This window comes from Necator americanus, chromosome II (assembly GCF_031761385.1).
Source record: "Necator americanus strain Aroian chromosome II, whole genome shotgun sequence".
Taxonomy (NCBI): Eukaryota; Metazoa; Nematoda; class Chromadorea; order Rhabditida; family Ancylostomatidae; genus Necator; species Necator americanus.
Genome location: NC_087372.1, coordinates 26,647,715 through 26,664,891, shown reverse-complemented (window position 1 = coordinate 26,664,891; position 17,177 = coordinate 26,647,715). Strand labels below are relative to the sequence as shown.

The window sequence follows — 17,177 nt, the reverse complement described above, 5'->3', positions numbered from 1 at the left end:
ATGATTTACATTAGTTGGATTACAGACGCTGGACGAAAACGAAATAATCCGCGTTTTCGCGTAACAAAGTGCATCGGAGGACGCAAAGGTGCTGCTCGCTCTCACGCCTCTTACCTGGATACCTGGACTTACCTTAATAAGCGGAATTGGGCGTGATCACGCCATACTCATTAACTACACCCTTACCCGTCGTCGCTAAATTTCCTAAATTTTTCTTCTGCGTTTGTGTTGCGTTGCCGCTAATTTTAATACGCTGGGCGTGATCTAGTCTGGTCGGGTCCGTGATTTTTCCAAGACGACGACTGCTCTCCTAGAAACATAAAAAAAGCTAAGTTTGGAAGGGGAAAACGCAACTTTCTCATTTTCAGGGTTTTTTCTGTTCCTTATTGAATGCGATGTAGTGGCATAATTCCGTGATTTATTAATTAAAATTTTCATTCAATGTTACAGAGCTACGAAAACAAATTAGTCAAAGCTTAGTATTCCCCATCTTTCTTCACGAAGTTCTACCCCACGATCAACTTTCTTTTGCCCACTCTCTCTTCGTACATGATGCAGTTGTTTCGGTCTGCTTCGGTGGATTCGGTGAAGCGCGTAGAAGGAGAGATGTCGAAATAACAGAAACGGAGTTTTCCAGAAAACTCCCTTTCGGTTTAATTCATGTTATTCAATATCAGGTCATTCAGGAAAACGATTACATTATGTATGTAGAGTAGAGAAAACTCTTCAAAATGATTCATACATTCTTTCAAGTAGAACGCAAATTGTTCCCAAACAAAAAGCAAAATGAAAAAGCTACCAGCCAGTGCTACAACCTAATATACGTAAGCATAGCTACGCTTTTGATGTAATTAACACCCGTGATTTGCACTGATTTGTACATTATGCTCCACCAGAGCATGAGTGTGTACATACGTATCGAGATATGTGAAAGATATGAGATAGTAGAAAGATTATCAAGCATCCATTTCCACTCTGTATTTCAAGAAAAGGGATAGATAAGGCAATGCAACAAACGAAGGGCAGTTACTTTCAGTAGAATGGCAGCCCAGAATCAACTTCACAAACGACCCTGCTTAAACTTTTTTGGGAGTAATGCACCATAGCATCTGAATAGCACTAAATTAAAAAAAAAAGAAAATCCGCAAGAAGAAGCACATTTCAAATACTTGCTTTTCCGTTGAAATTGCTCCTGACAAACGATGAGATAAACGATGCGTTGAAGTTTAGGGGAGCAAGCTATAAAAATGTTATGTATTCTTCTACCCAATAAAAACCACTGCAATTAGAAAAGTGGTTCGAAGGTCCCTGGAATAATTCTTCTATTTTTGTTTTTCGTTATCCCTTTTGAAAAATTCTCGTCTGGAAAACTTTCTCATCAAACCCCTTTCTTGACTTCTGTTCGACAACACTCGGTTTCGCTTTCGTTCTCTGCATATCTGCTCAATCCACATTCATTTGCTACATAGGTGTGTGCACCCACGGGGCACGGTTGTATTCAAATGGACATCTGTTTCGTTAATTTTCATTATTTCCAACTCCAACGAATAATTTTACGAAGTATTACTTCGGAGTTGCGTAGTTTGTACTTTTCAATCAGAAATAGCACTCACCTTCGTCAAATGTTTGACGTCATTAAACCAACTCCTCGCGTTTCTAATATTATTTTTCAAACACAAATACTGATGTGAAAAAGCAATGCATGCACAAAAAACTTGGGTACCAAATCGCAAAAGAAGTGTATCAATTATTCTAAAAACTAAGAAGGTTTCCATGTAGAAATTGTGAACAGCGTGGATTTAAGAACTTGCCACGCTGTCACGTTGTCACTCCCCACATCGCAAAAATAAATCAATATCACTGATATCCCTGATTACCTAAATCAATTCCCAGGACATATCGATACTCGTATTCATGTGTCATTATCTGAGTATCTGAGTGCTAAGTGATACATTTGCTGCGAAGACTTGAAATGTTGTTGAGATGGAGCGTGACTCTAATAAAACGTCTGCGTATATCCGTGAGTATCGTCGATTTTCCTTAAAGGCATCACCCCACGAATCTGAGGTGGTGCAGATTTCAGGTGGAGTATTCGTATACAGGATGGGAGACTACAAAGAGGGGATGATTCCGTCCATTTCTTCCTAATTGCCGTAAAAAATGGCCCGGAAGATACTGCTTCATTCGTTTTGGCGCACCATTTTGTACGAGAGGTTCGATTGGAGCGCGCCAATCTTGTGCGGCGCCGCATCTTCCCGGCTGTTTTTTACGGCAATTGGCAAGAAATGGACGGAATCACCTCTCTCTCTGTAGTCTCCCATCCCGTATACGAATACTCCACCTGAAATCTGCACCACCTCAGATTCGTGGGGTGATGCCTTTAACGTGCGGCTACCGCTTCAGACTTCTTCTGGTGCCACTTCGCTCGCCTTCACTTATCAATGCAAATTCAAAGCAGAACCACTTCCCGCCGAAAATTAAAACAGCTCTTTTTTCAAGCGAGGTTTATTTTGCTCTTTTTTTCCAAAAACATACGCATTGGTGGAAGATTCAATCTGTTTTCTTGTTGTCATTTGATTACAAAGGTATGAATATTCTACATTTTGAGGATATTCAAACTTGATTTAACATCTATTTTCGAAATAGTAGGCGAGTTTTTCGTCCTTCTACTCAGGCATTAACGTTGGGATGCAAACACGAAATGGCATGAAAGCCATCATTATACGGACAAATCATTCAGTCATAATGTCAGACCACGTCAATTGCCAACTAATATTTAAGCAGCTGTCTGTGCATAAGTGTGCACGCTCCCAGTCTTCGAAGAAAGAGCCCAACAAACACGCTGAGTCAATCTGACTAGAGGGGAACTAGACAGGTAGCGGGTGCATGCAGTTGTCACGGCCATAAAACAGTTCATGAGTTCTCATTTATTATAAAACAAAACCGCTTTGAATTATCAATTATTACACATTATTGTCGCACCAATCGCGTGTCGTGGAACCCCTCTCAGCGCTTTCTGGTGACAGCCTCAAATTGGCGATGCAGGATCAGTCCATCCTCATTTAATCGGATTTTGGCGTCGACGCACTGATCCAACGACGTGGGACCTATCTCACTCCATTTTACCACTTCGTGGCTGCACCGAACCGACGTCGTATAACCCGTCTCAGATCATTTTATCGCTTTCTGGCGCCGGCGCATTCAATTCTACTTTGTGGGACCCGTCTCCACCCATTTTATCGCTTTGCGGAGCAGATGCACTGAACCGTTTCTGAAAACACAAACACATACACCGGTGACGGACTAAGCCCATTACTACATAGCATGATAGTTACAGCATAGACCATACAAGTGCTACGAATATCGCTGGATTAGCGATAACTGCGCAGTCAACAACAATTTATTCCAGCAGCTCTTCTGAACTTCAATACAAGTACGAGAATGGAGGCCTCAAGGTAGGTGTGGGCGATCACATCAACGCCCATCGTTAGATTTGAACCAACGGTAATCAGTTGATAATTGCTGTAGCATGTACTTTTCACACTCATCTACAGCAAATCAAATTTTCTTTGGAAGTTCTGGAAGATCCGATATTCAAAATACCATCAAAACATATCCAGAAAACAAATTAGTTCTCAGCAGAATAGCGTTTTATGCAAACAGCCTTCAGCTAGCATAAAGTGAAATGGTACTCAAGTGAACTGAACCTTCTAAGAGAGCAAGAAGTTTAATCATTTGTTCTAGAACTTAGACTGTATCAATCACATTTACACAGAGTCACAGAGTGCAGATACGCGCAAGTGAACAAAACTTCTAAAACTACTTCAGCACCCGTGAGTTTTGACTAGATTCCTCTTGCTGTCCTATCTAAATTGATTATGGAAATATTATTGTAAGAAAATCAAAGAAGTCTTTTTTTCGTGAATGCCCTTAACATTATGAGATAACTGCCGGCGCTCTCATCAGTACCGTTAGAAGTTGCTTCTATAGATTTTTTTTAGCGAACAGATAAGATCTCATATGCAGGTTTGGTCTGCGATAAGCCATTTAAACAAGTCGTACAAATAAATTAAAAGAAACTATAGAGCATGATATCATCTTTATATAATAAATTACTTATTACAACAATACATAATTCTCACAGTTCGAGTACTCTCCACAAGGCCCAAAGGTGTGGACGCTGTTTCCAACCTTATAAGAATATAAGGAAGGAAAGGCGCTGCCATTCGTAAAAACAAGAACTCATAGGCGAACATCTGTGACTGTCAAAAACATTCAAAAGACGACGAGTTCTGCGGCTGAGTTGGTGGTCGACTTGGTTTCAGCAAATAAATGTCTAGTGCTGCTTCCTTACCGAATACCTAATATAAGTCTAGAAACTGAAGCCACCTGACCCAACCATAGCGCGCCAACACGTCGTTTATTAGCGCATTTCATAAAGAGCTTGATAGTCCCAAATGAACAGAAAAACAGAAAACCCATATATCAACACACACCACTGCGTCAAACTACTGCTATACTATGACACACATGTACAGCAACAGTGATGCTCTTAGTACGGGTCAACGAAACGGGTGAAGTACTCAAACAGAAGGAAGCAATTATCAGTTCTATCCAACAACAACCTTGCCAGTGTCCTCTTTACCTGCCATCCGAGGCTTTCCGACGGTGAATGGAATGTACTTGTACTTGATCATATGCTGGAATTATCGCAACTCCCAATTAAACAACAACACACAACAGCTGCTCAAATGAGTAGATATGTAAAAATAACACTAACAAACAAATAATCTACGCTCCAGCGCAAGACATATTATGCATATTAATCGTCATTAGCATCAACGCCCTCTCCACATTACTTTCAAAAGCGTGAGAACGAGGTCTCAGTCTGTAGTTTATACTCAGAGTGAAGAAATTTGAAAAAACCAACTTCAATAAGCAATTCTTCGAAAATTTATCTTAGAAAGCTGAATAGATTTAGAAACCAATATGTAGCCAACAATCATTGACCACAAAAAAGCATAATGGCTGGAGCGAATGAAAAAAGAACATTCATCTATGCATGGCAAAGAGGAATGCTTTTTACAGTGCTGTCATGATGTAAATGCAATGATTAAAGTACTGTTTAGCAATGCACATAGGCAACTTCAAATCAGATCTTTCATTGTTCATCAGGAAAACCCACAAATTTGCAGCAAACTCCACCCTCCCCGCCCGTACCCCTTTCAGAAGCTTCACTTTACAGGCTCGACCGTGAAAATTATATGAACCTACCATGATTTGCCTCTTCATTGTCAGGAAGAAGAGAATAATGAAGTACATAACAAGAATGGGCCAGAACACTGGTACATCGAAGAAATCGAAGAATGTGCAGGTAATTGCTATGAGAGTAGCTTTCATAGCAGAATGCCTGAAAAGACCAATAATGTATAAACAAGGGTTTTTTCTAAGTTTAGATCACTAGCAACGGCGCAGAAAGCCTGCCTTAGGTTCTATCTCCTACTACAACACCTGCCCAGGTAGTTTTACAGTCAAAAAATAAAAAAAGAAGACGGTGTTCTTTATGCAGCAACGTACAATGAAAAAAAAATTCGGAGAAAAAGCGCTACTTTTGAAGAATTGTCCCTGGGCAGAAAATGGAAAATGGGAAGAAAAAACAGGTAATGGATCTTAAAAGGTATTGAGGGATATGAAGGATCAAATGAAAAAGTATTCGCTAACAAACAAGTAAAAGCATAAAATAAAATTTGTGATCACAGTGCATTATCTATCCTATATATCTAAACACCTAAGAATTCAATTAAAAGCAACATACGACGAATCTGACGTGGTGAGGGAACACCCTGGAAGAAGCTAGAGACGAGGTTGTAGCCTCTCATCGTAAAAAGCGGCGTCGAAGACGAAGGTTAATGAGGTTAGTCAGGTCGCCTCACCAAACTCTTCGAGTTAAACCAATGAATAGGCCACTAAGGGAGACCGGAACGTGGGTAAAGTGTAGTTGGGAGATGTGAGGGAACCACTCAGTCGCGCTATTATTTCTGGAAGAAAATAACTAAATCAGTGGGAGCCCTCAGACCAGCGCATTACTCTTAGAAGATCTATGACATGTAAGCTAAAGGTACTAAGAGATAGAGACTACAGAAATAAGTGCGCGTTTGAGCGCCCCCAACTATATTTTTACATAGAACGTGTACATGGAATTGCCTTCTGACGTACCTCGTAGTAACTAAATCAGTATTACCCCAACCCTAGCTTTTCCCGCTGATTGTACCAGCACGTCAGATTTGTGGTATGCTGCCTTTAAAAAATATACAGACATCGATTTCTCTCTAAAGCTTCCTCGTATGACCAAAAGAAAACGTACCAGCACTTGAACTCCGGCAGTCGACGCATGAAAGGGCGAAATTCGTCCGTGGTTTTAGAGGGAAGCACAGGTCCATCGTCGTCATCCTCTAGTGCAGGATCGATGGAGGGTGTAAGGAAAAGAAGAAGCAAATTCAGGTAGTAAATACCAACAGCATATGCCACTATATAGAAACCCTGAAATAAGAAAATAAATTTTCTAGTAACGAAGCAGTTCAATTTTGAAAACTAACTTGGAGGTAGAGAATCCTAGCGCAAAAAATGAAAATAGCTACAACTGCAATCAGCCATCGGATAGCAGTTTGTGGTGTGAGCCTATCCAGATAATATTGATATTTCTGAAAAGAAAACTACACTCATACTAAGAGAAACTCAATGCAATTCCTAAAAATATCGTTCGACAATCATTTTGTGCCTACTCACAAATTTGGAAGAGTTCGTGGGTACCTTTGTTCACCTGTGCGTTATAAAATATGAGCACGCAATTGCTACTAGGTGATCAGAAAAGAAAATGGAAACAATGAAAACTCAAGAAGCGGCTTAACAATATTCTTAAAGTATTTTTCATTTCCACTGTAGCCTTAACGTCTAATAAACATTCTGTACAACTACATATCAGTTGATAATAAAAGAAGAGTAGAAAAAGGGATTTGGTTTGCGCCTGTGAATTTCACCTTAGTCGCTTCAGGCACATATATTTTACAGTACTGTAACATCTGGTCAACGCGAGAAGAAGTCCATTTGAAGGAAATGCTCGTGGCTTTAAAGCAAAGAAATTAGCCTCGAAGATAGCGTACTTACTTTTAAAAAAACTTCTTTTTTGTATCAGATATTGCTCTTTTTCGCCCAGAAGTGCTCGCTTTCGTGGATAGAACAACAGGCATATCTCTTTCTCGAGCTAATCTGATCTCAAGAATCTACCACTCTTTACGGACCTTAAGTTATTCGTTATTCATCTGAGATACTTCGATTCTGTTGCAATCGCGAAGCCAACAAGAACTGCTCTTTAGAACTACGAAAACAAACAAAAATCTCCAGGTTACCACTTCTTCAACAAAAGTTTTACAAAAACTTCCCATGTCAATTCTGTGCTGTAAGATTACGTACTGGCGTGTCAAAATACAATGTATGTTTGCAGGTCTCGTAATGTTATTGAAATAGATCTCTAGCGTAACTACAACTTCGTCAACGAGAAATGGCATAAGTGAAGTCCTGAACGATTTGTTGAAAGAGATGCTTAAGATGCATGCGTATATTTTTTTTAAGAACTTTGTAGTCCAAAACATATTCGACTAAATGTGAGCCACGTTTTTCTGATTGCAAACGTTTCATCTTCCTTGTAGTGATGGATATTCTTTGTCGAACTGGTTCTATATCTTTACGAAGGCAAGTTTTTATGAGAACTCGAATTTTTGGGAATGTTAAAATGAAGATCCACGATGTCTGCATGAGCTTCTGAAGCAAAAGCTACTCTACTTACTCTACTGACGGCGACTTTAAATTCATTCACTTTCCGACCGGAGACTTCTGGAAGATTGACTGATCTTTGTCTTGAGCTCTGTCGGTGAATATTTCGCAATGCTTCTCAGGTCTGGAGGTTCTCATAGGGATGGAAGTTGAATCGAATCATTTTGACAAGGAATTGCAACTATGTTGATTCTAGTTGTATATATTTTGCGCTCTGTATTTGAAGCGAAGAAGATCCTTGTTGCACCAACGGCAAACACGTTTGTTGGGCATCCCAACATAAACAAAATGAATGAACAAAACGCTTCAATGAAAACAGTAAACAGATCCGTTGTAAGTTCGAAGGGTTGATGGTGCGAATTTCTATAAGTCTATAATAGCAAGAATGGGAGATTTATAAAAAAAAAATACTGCAAATGTGCAAGTATGACACTGCAGAATGTATAATATAGCCAGTTTGGTTTGCGTTTTAGAATGATTTGTGATTTCGTCAATGTTGAAGACCTAGCAAACCTCTAAGCACTTGCAATAGCGATCATGAACACAACATTCATAGAAACTTCCTCCCTATTTCCCGAATACTCCTCAGATCTTGGAATTGATATTTTTTCGAGACAAATAGTATATTTCATAAATATAACTGAAATCTTTGAAATACAGTGCATGGCCGCAACAGCAGTTCGCATTTCGGTGCAGTAGATTTTCCAACAACGGGATTTTGTTCCACTCCAGCCTTAGCCTCAAGCTTTATCTTCTGAATCATTGGCAATCTCTTTCTACTTCGTGTCGTTCTTTTCGCAGTGTGACATTATCCCAAACAAAAAAACCAATGCAGAAGCCAATTATAGGGCACTAATGCGGCATTACTATCTGTTATTCCTGCAATTTGCGCCGCTGCAACCCCGCTCTCCTTCCTCTAAATACAGGAGCCCGTTTCCCTCAGATTCTTCTGCATAAGCACACTGTTAAGCTAACCTTCAAGTCACTCAACGAGAAAAAATGAAGTTCAGAAACTAAACCAAAGCCCTTGATAAGAACTTACGACTTCTATGCAGTGAAAAAATCGGGAAACCACTCCAGGCCTATCCCTTAGGTCGTCATCCATGTTTGAAAACTCTGCTCTGAAATGAAATTGTTTTCATAGCGGAACACATAAAAAAGCGACAAGATTAGCATGACGAACACAGGAGCGATCAAGAGCGCTAACTATGAATAAGAATGAAAGAGCAAAGAGACGCGAAAGAGCGGATCCACTAAGCAGTCTCAAGACTTCCTTAAGAAAAAGTTACCTAAAAACTGAAAACAACCAGCACAGCAACAGCTTCCAGAAAACGTGGATATAAGAATGAGATTGTATCGATCGACTACGATGGACACGTCAGACACGAAGACGTTGCGATGACTCGACGAGCTGGGCCACCCGACGACGGAGGCGTCAGCCTTCGAAACACGTGGAAGCGACCAAGAACTGCGTCGCCAGGAAAAAACCCGTTCTCCAGCCAGAGAAGAAGAAAAGAACATTTTCCCGAGGTTTGGAATGACCAGAGGCAAAGTGCCAACCGAACAGCGTTGTTCACGTACTATTGCGGACCTCAACGGACAACAGATCATTGCACGGTTCGCTGAGTGATTCTTCTTTTACAAACAAAAAAGTCGTCACAGTTCATACAGAGAAAGAATGGTCACCGACACAAACGACGAAGCGGCCTTTCGATCGAGCTACTCTTGACTTCGTTACGAGTGTATGGCGAAGGAAATGCTATCTCCTGGAGCGTGGGAATTCCCAACATCTTCATGTTTCTACCCGTTCTCCCCCTCTCTTTATATATTTAGTCATCATGAATTATGAGCTGGAACAAACTAGCGACATGCCTGTAGAAAACTCATCCTTGGCCTTATTTTCCCGCATTCTAACTTCCATCTATCTGCATTTACCTAATTTCTAGAATTTTTTTGTTTGTCGTATTCACTTGCTTTTCGTTAAAACCACTCTACGAGTTGCGAGGAAAACGCATACATATGAGCGCAGAAAGAGAAGCATATGTTTACTTAGGCCATCTATTCTCAGGCGTATACCTGCATACATACATGTGATCAAAGTTATATTGAGTAATCAACATAACTGCTCCACGTACACCTGATATGTTCTCGAAATCATTCCCCGACGCCGACGTTCTCGGTTGTCGTATATAGCACTATTCGGGGCTTTCTTCCTTTACCTTTCTTCTTTTTTTGTTTTTTTTTGTTTTTCTTTTAGTCTCTTCGTACCTCACATGAACTAAGCAGAACATAATATTGTTCGTCATCTAGATCCTTTCACAAGCAGTTCATGGCAAATTTTGAGGAGATGGACATCCCTACACTAGTTTCCGCCCTCGTGGGATTTCTGGTGATCATGATCTCCTCTGTATTTTACTTCTCTCGAAAACAAAAGGAGGAGCTGGAGAAACAACGGTTAGTTGTTCTTATACTAGGATCAAAACGACATGATGCACGTGCGCAATTGCGTACGCTGCTTCTCTTGAGCTGCTTCAGCGGAGCATAGCGGCTAAGAGCGTGGTGAAATCCTCCCTGCACTACCCATCGCTGCAGTTTGCGACGGTCCCAACTCTGTTCCAACTGCTGTCTCCACCGCGCCATTTCGAGCCCGTACGCAAATGCACCGCAACACACTCGTGATTCATGTCGTTTTGACCGGACTATATGTAGCGTGCTCCGTGTTGTTTGTACTTAACAAGTAATTTTAGATTAGAGGAAGAAAGAGAAGAAGAAGAAGCAGGTGGTGGACAAAAACTGGAATTGGCGAAGAAGGTCACTAAAAACAAGAAAAACGAACAATGGAAGGCAAAGGTACATTACTGCATTTATTTTATGGTAAACATAAGGACGCTTTTCCTATTTCTTTGTCATTTATGACATGCCACAGTATTAAGAGATGTCGATGTACGCTCCGCCAATGTATAACCAGGTCATAGGGACGTGCAGTTGCGCAAGCGGTTGCGCTGGTAGCGGGGTGGTGGAGCTAGCGGTAGGGATCGAGGCATAGGTGCGATAATGAGAAGCCGGACCTTTCTCAGAAGAAGGGGGTTTAGCCCATGGGGTGCAGCTCAAGTGAAGGGGGTCCTTTCGCCAACCGTTCAAAAGTGAAGGGTTAATTTCACCAACCGTTTAAAAGTGTAGGAGGTCCCTTCTCCAACCGCTCAAAAGTGAAGAGGGTCAGAGCACCGGTTCCGACTATCGCATCTATGGATCCAGGTGGAACCATCGCGAACTGCAACGATGAAGGGTGCTAGTAAGAGTCACCCCTCAATCCCAACTACCACACCGCTCCGTGGGTTACGTGACTGCACCGAGCTTTGTGTCGCGTTGATCCTGCTATATTCTAGCATTCGTCCTTAGAGCCTGGTTCTTATGAGCTTGGACATCGGTTCCCAAGCTATGTGGGTGCATTTTATTGGAAAAAAAAATCATAACCTCGATTCTACACAGGCCTTCGCAAGAGGTACCACCTGTTACTATTCACCTTCGTATAAGTACAGTTGGGCCTAACCTGCATCTTGCTGCTCTTGCGTCTGCTCGGAGGCGGTGCGGTGGAGCTAGCCGTTCCGGTCAAGTTGGAAACTTTCTTAGCTCCACTGATCTCCGCAGTGAGAATGAGGATCAAAAGTGTCAAAACTCAATCGGAAACGCTCGTACGCGCCACTGTTTGGACGAACACCTACGATTACATCGATACTGTAGTTACTACTCCTACCTTCGCTATTATTGCTTATTATTCATCTTTAACGCAACGTTCGAAGAAATTCTTAAGATTGGGATCATTCTCCGGTAAGTAGAGACGGGCCATAGTTCACAAGAAAAATGCACGACTCCCTGCACAAACCCAGGAGGTTTCAGGATGACTCAGTAGCTCCAAGAACAAGGGATAGGATCCTACGTATTAACACATTGTAACATCCGTTGCATCGGACTATATGTTGTTCCGTACATATTTCGCTGAATATGTTAAAGGTAGGGTTCGGAGAAATCTTTAAGTTTGAGATCTCCAAAAGAGTAGATTGAGGTAGTTCACAATTAGCACTTTAGAAACGCGGAGCTCCGTCCACAAATCCGGGGATTTACGTCATTAAGAGCAGTCAGACGCATCAGTCCGTTCTCCAACTCAGTACGCATGCAAAACAGCTTGATGCACGCTCTCATATCGCGCCCTCTCGCATGAGGACATTTATTGGACTTAGGTAGTAGAACCTATTGGCAACCTGTTGGTAACTTTTGTGAAAGTATCGTTCGCCAATACTATAGTAGTTAAGTTCCTAAGAGTTCGAAGCCAGTTGTTGCGATGCATTCAAGAGGACAACTTCAATTTCAATGAGTACAAGTATTAAGCTTGAACAATAGTGGAAGTATTTTTTCAAATGGGTTGTGTCAGATCAAAAATGCAGGTGCGGTGTTTAAAAAGCTAGTTTTTGCTCGGCAAGATAAGTCTCACGCAACAAAGAAAATGTTTACGCTTTAAAGTCTACCCATATCGCGCTTACCAATTACGCTTGCAGGCGAAGGATGTTTCATATGAGCACAAATGGTCCGTCACAACTCTCAAAGGCCACACAACTGACATCACAGGCATGGATTTCGCACAAGACGGGAAGAAACTTGTCAGTGTCTCCACCGATAGGGCCGCGTTTCTGTGGGATGTGCGAGTAAGTGTGACAGATGGTCACCTCCTCAAATGCATTTTTTTCAATAATTCGAAGTTCGAGAAATGAACACATCTGGGTATGTGCATGGAATCCTGCGTAGTTTCTACTCAAACACTTGTACTGACGGAATAGCGAGCGAATTCGGTTCACCACACTGGCAGCGAGCAATTATTTGTCTCATTCTTGTTTGTTGGGTGTATTTTGCTTTACTGTCTTTGAACATGCTTCTTCGCACATGTAGATCACCGAGATTGGTAGTATTCTACTAGATCGGTAGTGTTTAAAGAAACACAATAATTTATTTCGATAGTGGAAGCCTATGACATCAATGTGGTTTTCAGTTTCCGTGTGTGCTGCATGCGGCAGTGTAGTTGCCGCAAATTATAACAAAATAGTGTTTAATAAGCTTGCGGCCGGTGATAATCGTGCGAGTCACATTTTCGACGACTGCTCTGCCGGTCATCGCACGAAGTCCGTCAGGTACGAGTGTCTGAGAATAATTGTGAGTTTCATTCCACTGGGTTCTTTTGAACTCATTGTCGTGTTATTTAGGATTTTGAGGAAAAGGAACACAAGAGTGTTCGACAGATTCTGGACTTTGATACTGCTACGAAAGTGTCCTTCTCCCCTGACTGCAAGAGTATGATCTTTGCCATGAAGCGCTCTAACAGGGTAGATTAGCACTTTTACAGCGCCTTTTTTCGTTTAATCTGCAATGTTGTTGTAAAAGTTTGTTTAGTTGGCAGTTTTCAAACTGATGAAAAAAGAAGCTGGTGGTGCATACAAATTCGTTCATGTTGAAAATGTATCGTTTCCCACTGTTCATGCTTTAGATATTTCGCATTGCGGAATTTCTTCAACAGGTTTGTTAATGATAACTTCTTTTATCATTGATACGACTGATGATTTTACTGCATATAGGGAAGTTCTTAATGTCGGCTTCTCCTGATATGAAAGTTGTACTGTACGATATCCATGGAAACATCCTGAAAGTTTTAGAACCGAAGGTCTGTTTCATGCTAGGTTTTGTCAAAAAACCTAACTGCTGCCTTGGGGGACTAAGGCTTAGCCAACTACACAGGAATTTAACATTTTTAGCTGAGTTCTCTCTTTGATGCTGCGCTGTCTCCTGATGGTCGATTTGTTGCTACATGTGGTTTTACACCGGACGTGTTCGTATATGAGGTACACTTGTGACCAAGGAGTTTCCGAAATACTCGTCTACGTTTGCGGTTTAGGTGCTTTTCAATCGTGAAGGTGTATTCCAAGATGCAAAGAAGGCATTCAATTTAAAGGTCTTATTCAGTTCTTTCTACACTTCCAAGACTTCCACTAATTCAGCTTTTAACTATGGTTAAGGGGCATGATTCTGGTGTGTTCTGTGTGGCGTTCAACTCTGATTCATCTCGTGCTATCACTGTGTCTCGTGATGGCTGCTGGAGGGTATTCGATACAGATATTCGCTATCAAGCAGGCCAGGAGGCTCAAGTCCTCAATAAGTAGGTTTGTTGTTGGTTTCAAATTCCAGAACTTATAACATCCACTCGCGCCTGTTCTCATCTTCTAACTCCATAGGAATACAGCCGTAAACTGTCATCGGCAAGTAGGACCTGGTCTTGATATTTAGTTGAAAGGCAGTTACATCTGAAGCATTTGATCTTTATCATAAGCATCAAGTGATTCCCTGTTCTGCTAAGGTGTTTTACGCAATTTTCGATTGAATGGTGTACTTTTCACCGTCGTTGCCTTGGCGCAGCATACGAAGGTTTCGTTCGTACCGAACTCATTTATCCGAATGTTTGCGTATAATGTCTTTTTTATCAGTAACTATTTTGACGATGCTGTAGTAACTTCGGAGATACGTAAGATTAACGTGTCTTAGTCAGTACTGTGTTATATTTGGTATCAAAACAACCTAAAGTTTGGTACAATAGTGTAAGCGGTCGTCCTGAAACTGCGAAAGCGAAACTTGCGGATTTGATAAGGATGGTCGCTGGCTCCACTCATCTCTGCAGTGCCAGCCGTTCGCAACCATAACGATCTAATATCCGACTGACGATTTTAAAAAAGGATGTATCGGTGTGCAACTTCGATTCGATCTAACCATACTTGAGGACTAACAAAGCCTTGTTATTGGTCTTACTTCCGAATGAAATACTCAGAATGTCGGTAAATCTTTAACTATATGATTAACTTGATATATGTTTATTAAGACGCTTGATGATCTAAGAACTCGAAGGGAACTCGAAATGGAACGATGATAGGTTCCTAGGGGTCACTCTACAACCAATGAACATCGCATATGAAGCATTCCCGTAGCACTCTGGATCTACTGTATATGCATAATTCGCATCTAAGGACTTTATATGCTCCATGTTAGTGCACTGAAAAATGTGACCGAATTGTTTGCCTCTTATATTCCAAATACCATCAATTGTTCTGATATTATGTTATAATGTGATTGTAATGAAATCAAGAAGTTTAGAGGTGTATGGACCCTGCTGAAAGGAGCTAGTTCTGATCGTGTTCGTCTAGCAGTAAGTCCTTCCGGTGGAAGTTTTGCTGTCGCTTGCGGATCCACCCTTAAAGTGTTTAGCAGTGAGGATGGAAATGAACACTTTCCGGAATGTAAGTTTTTCATAGTGCAGAAAACATTTGCAGCTAAAAATGGCCAATTACCTTTTTTTATGACATCCTTCATTTGTTTTCACGATCAATTTCCAGTGCCTGAAGTTCATGCCGACCAACGTATTCATGTCATTAGATATTCACCTTGCGGCCGTCTTATCGCCACCTGCGGAGATAGGTACATTCGAATATTCCGAAATATTCCTGAATATCATAGTCAGGTGGTTCGACTGGGAAAGGTACATTACTTGATTACTGTCCTATGTGTTTATACTCATTTTCATGTGATTACTCTTCATAATTTATATGTTGTTCACAAAATATCCTCAGAAAATTCTACATCATCCTAGAGCCTGAAAGATGTAGCTGGAGATGCCCCAAGGAGGCGGATACAAGAGCAAATAGAAGAGGCGACGAAAGTTTTGGAGTTATACTCAGTCTGAGCCATTTTTTCATTTGTGGTCAGCAGTATTCAACGGATATTGTTTCAAATTGTTCATCGTTGACGTTTTAGTTTACAATTTCTGTTCACAACAATCAACTAATTTCTGTTTTGTTTATTTAAAAAAAAAACAAGTTAATTGTTCGTTTTGTTTCGGTCACTTGGGTTCGTAATTTAATGTGCCGGGTACAATAAATATTTTGAACATATATTTTATTTGAGGTGCTCTGAATTTGAATAAGTGTAAGCTTGCGAACACTCCAACTTCAACACAAGCTAAAACTCGCAACCAAAGAATATTGATCGTCAGCGAGTGTTGACTAATAGAGGACATCTCCTCTCCAAAGTCGAGCAAGATTGCTTTGATCCAGACTCCATATATTATTCCGTATGATCGGTCTTTATGAGATCGTCCTTGAACTTTGCGAAAAAAAATCGAAGTGATGTTCGCTCGCAGTGGATGTTGCTTATTACTCCTACAAAAAAGATTTCGCCAGTTCAGATGATTTCGTTGGCCTTTAGGATTTAGTATATATTAGCCTGGACAGAAAGCTTTGTCACCATTTGTCACTTTTTCTGCTTTATTTTTTTACACAGCTTACAATAGAATAAAGGATAAAGTCACTGGCGTATCAATCCACTTGGGATGCGCCAATGCGTTTTACTGCAATTCGTAATCGTTGAGGTTTTGGAACGTGTGTTGGCCTATACAATGTCTTGCGGGGGACAGTCGATGATCAAGTCAGTGTTTTTATCCTCCCAGACAAGCCTGGTACCAATTTGTTGATCCCGGAGGGATGAAAGGTTTGGTGGGTACTAGGGCGGATTCGAACCTTCGACCGTGTAGCTACAGCGGACCTCTAACTGACTGCGTCATATATATCCCATATAGAAGAAATATGGGCGGGTGTAGTGTAACGGTTAGAGGTTTTGCTTCCTGCACGATCGATCGGAGGTTCGCCCTAGTGCTCACCAAGCCTTTCATCCCTCCGGGGTCGATAAATTGGTACCAGACTTGTCTGGGAGGATAAAAACACTGACTTGACCCATCGGCTAGCCACCGCAAGTCATTGTATAGGCCAGTTACACGTTCGTGAACCTGAAACGATTCTGAATTGAAATGAATGTGGGGGTGCATCCTAAGCGGATTAACGCCAGAAATTTAAACTTTTTACTTTAAGTTTAAAATAGAAATTAATCAGTAATACAATCACCATTATTAATTACAACAGTACCCCACCTAATGGGCAGGTCAGCGATCCTTTTTTCCCAGAAATGAGGAAACTGGGAGTCGAAGAAGTCGCTGACCGTCCTTTCGACTTTTGCAAAATTGGTAAAGATTTCCTTAGTTAGGAAATCCTTGAGGGGCCGGAATAAATGGTAATCTTAGGGGACAAGGTAGGGAGAATAGGGGGATGGGGCACTCTAACTTCTCCAGTTTTTCATGGGTCTCCTTAGCTACATGGCGCCTAGTGTTATCGTGGAGGAGGTGCGCCGAAGCTCGTCTCCGCCGTTTTTCTCGAACGGGCGATGCGAGCTGACCAGTGTATATGGGTATATGGAACCGGTGACCGTGT

At 41.2% G+C, this 17,177-nt stretch overlaps 2 protein-coding genes across 4 annotated transcripts; one reads left to right on the top strand and one right to left on the bottom strand.

The window, feature by feature from the left end:
- Positions 1–4,610: 4,610 nt before the first annotated feature.
- RB195_019576 (uncharacterized protein) lies at positions 4,611–9,351 on the bottom strand (the record flags this gene model as incomplete). Of its 2 annotated transcripts, XM_064187491.1 has the most annotated exons (7): positions 4,611–4,700; positions 5,275–5,410; positions 6,365–6,540; positions 6,597–6,701; positions 8,873–8,951; positions 9,120–9,194; positions 9,251–9,351. In XM_064187491.1, the coding sequence occupies 7 exons, from the start codon at positions 9,349–9,351 to the stop codon at positions 4,611–4,613; spliced, it is 762 nt and encodes a 253-aa protein (XP_064043371.1). The 2 variants fall into 2 exon arrangements, with proteins under 2 accessions (XP_064043371.1, XP_064043372.1); XM_064187490.1 differs by lacking the exons at positions 9,120–9,194; positions 9,251–9,351 and having other exon boundaries at positions 8,873–8,935.
- Positions 9,352–9,574: 223 nt separating this feature from the next.
- Positions 9,575–15,601, top strand: RB195_019575 (uncharacterized protein; the record flags this gene model as incomplete). 2 transcript variants are annotated; one of them, XM_064187489.1, is made up of 13 exons in its annotated part: positions 9,575–9,603; positions 10,141–10,284; positions 10,578–10,680; positions 12,384–12,530; positions 13,083–13,202; positions 13,270–13,393; positions 13,452–13,537; positions 13,629–13,715; positions 13,769–13,825; positions 13,890–14,029; positions 15,016–15,158; positions 15,255–15,397; positions 15,509–15,601. In XM_064187489.1, the coding sequence occupies 13 exons, from the start codon at positions 9,575–9,577 to the stop codon at positions 15,599–15,601; spliced, it is 1,416 nt and encodes a 471-aa protein (XP_064043370.1). The 2 variants fall into 2 exon arrangements, with proteins under 2 accessions (XP_064043370.1, XP_013308096.2); XM_013452642.2 differs by lacking the exon at positions 9,575–9,603 and having other exon boundaries at positions 10,160–10,284.
- Positions 15,602–17,177: the final 1,576 nt, after the last annotated feature.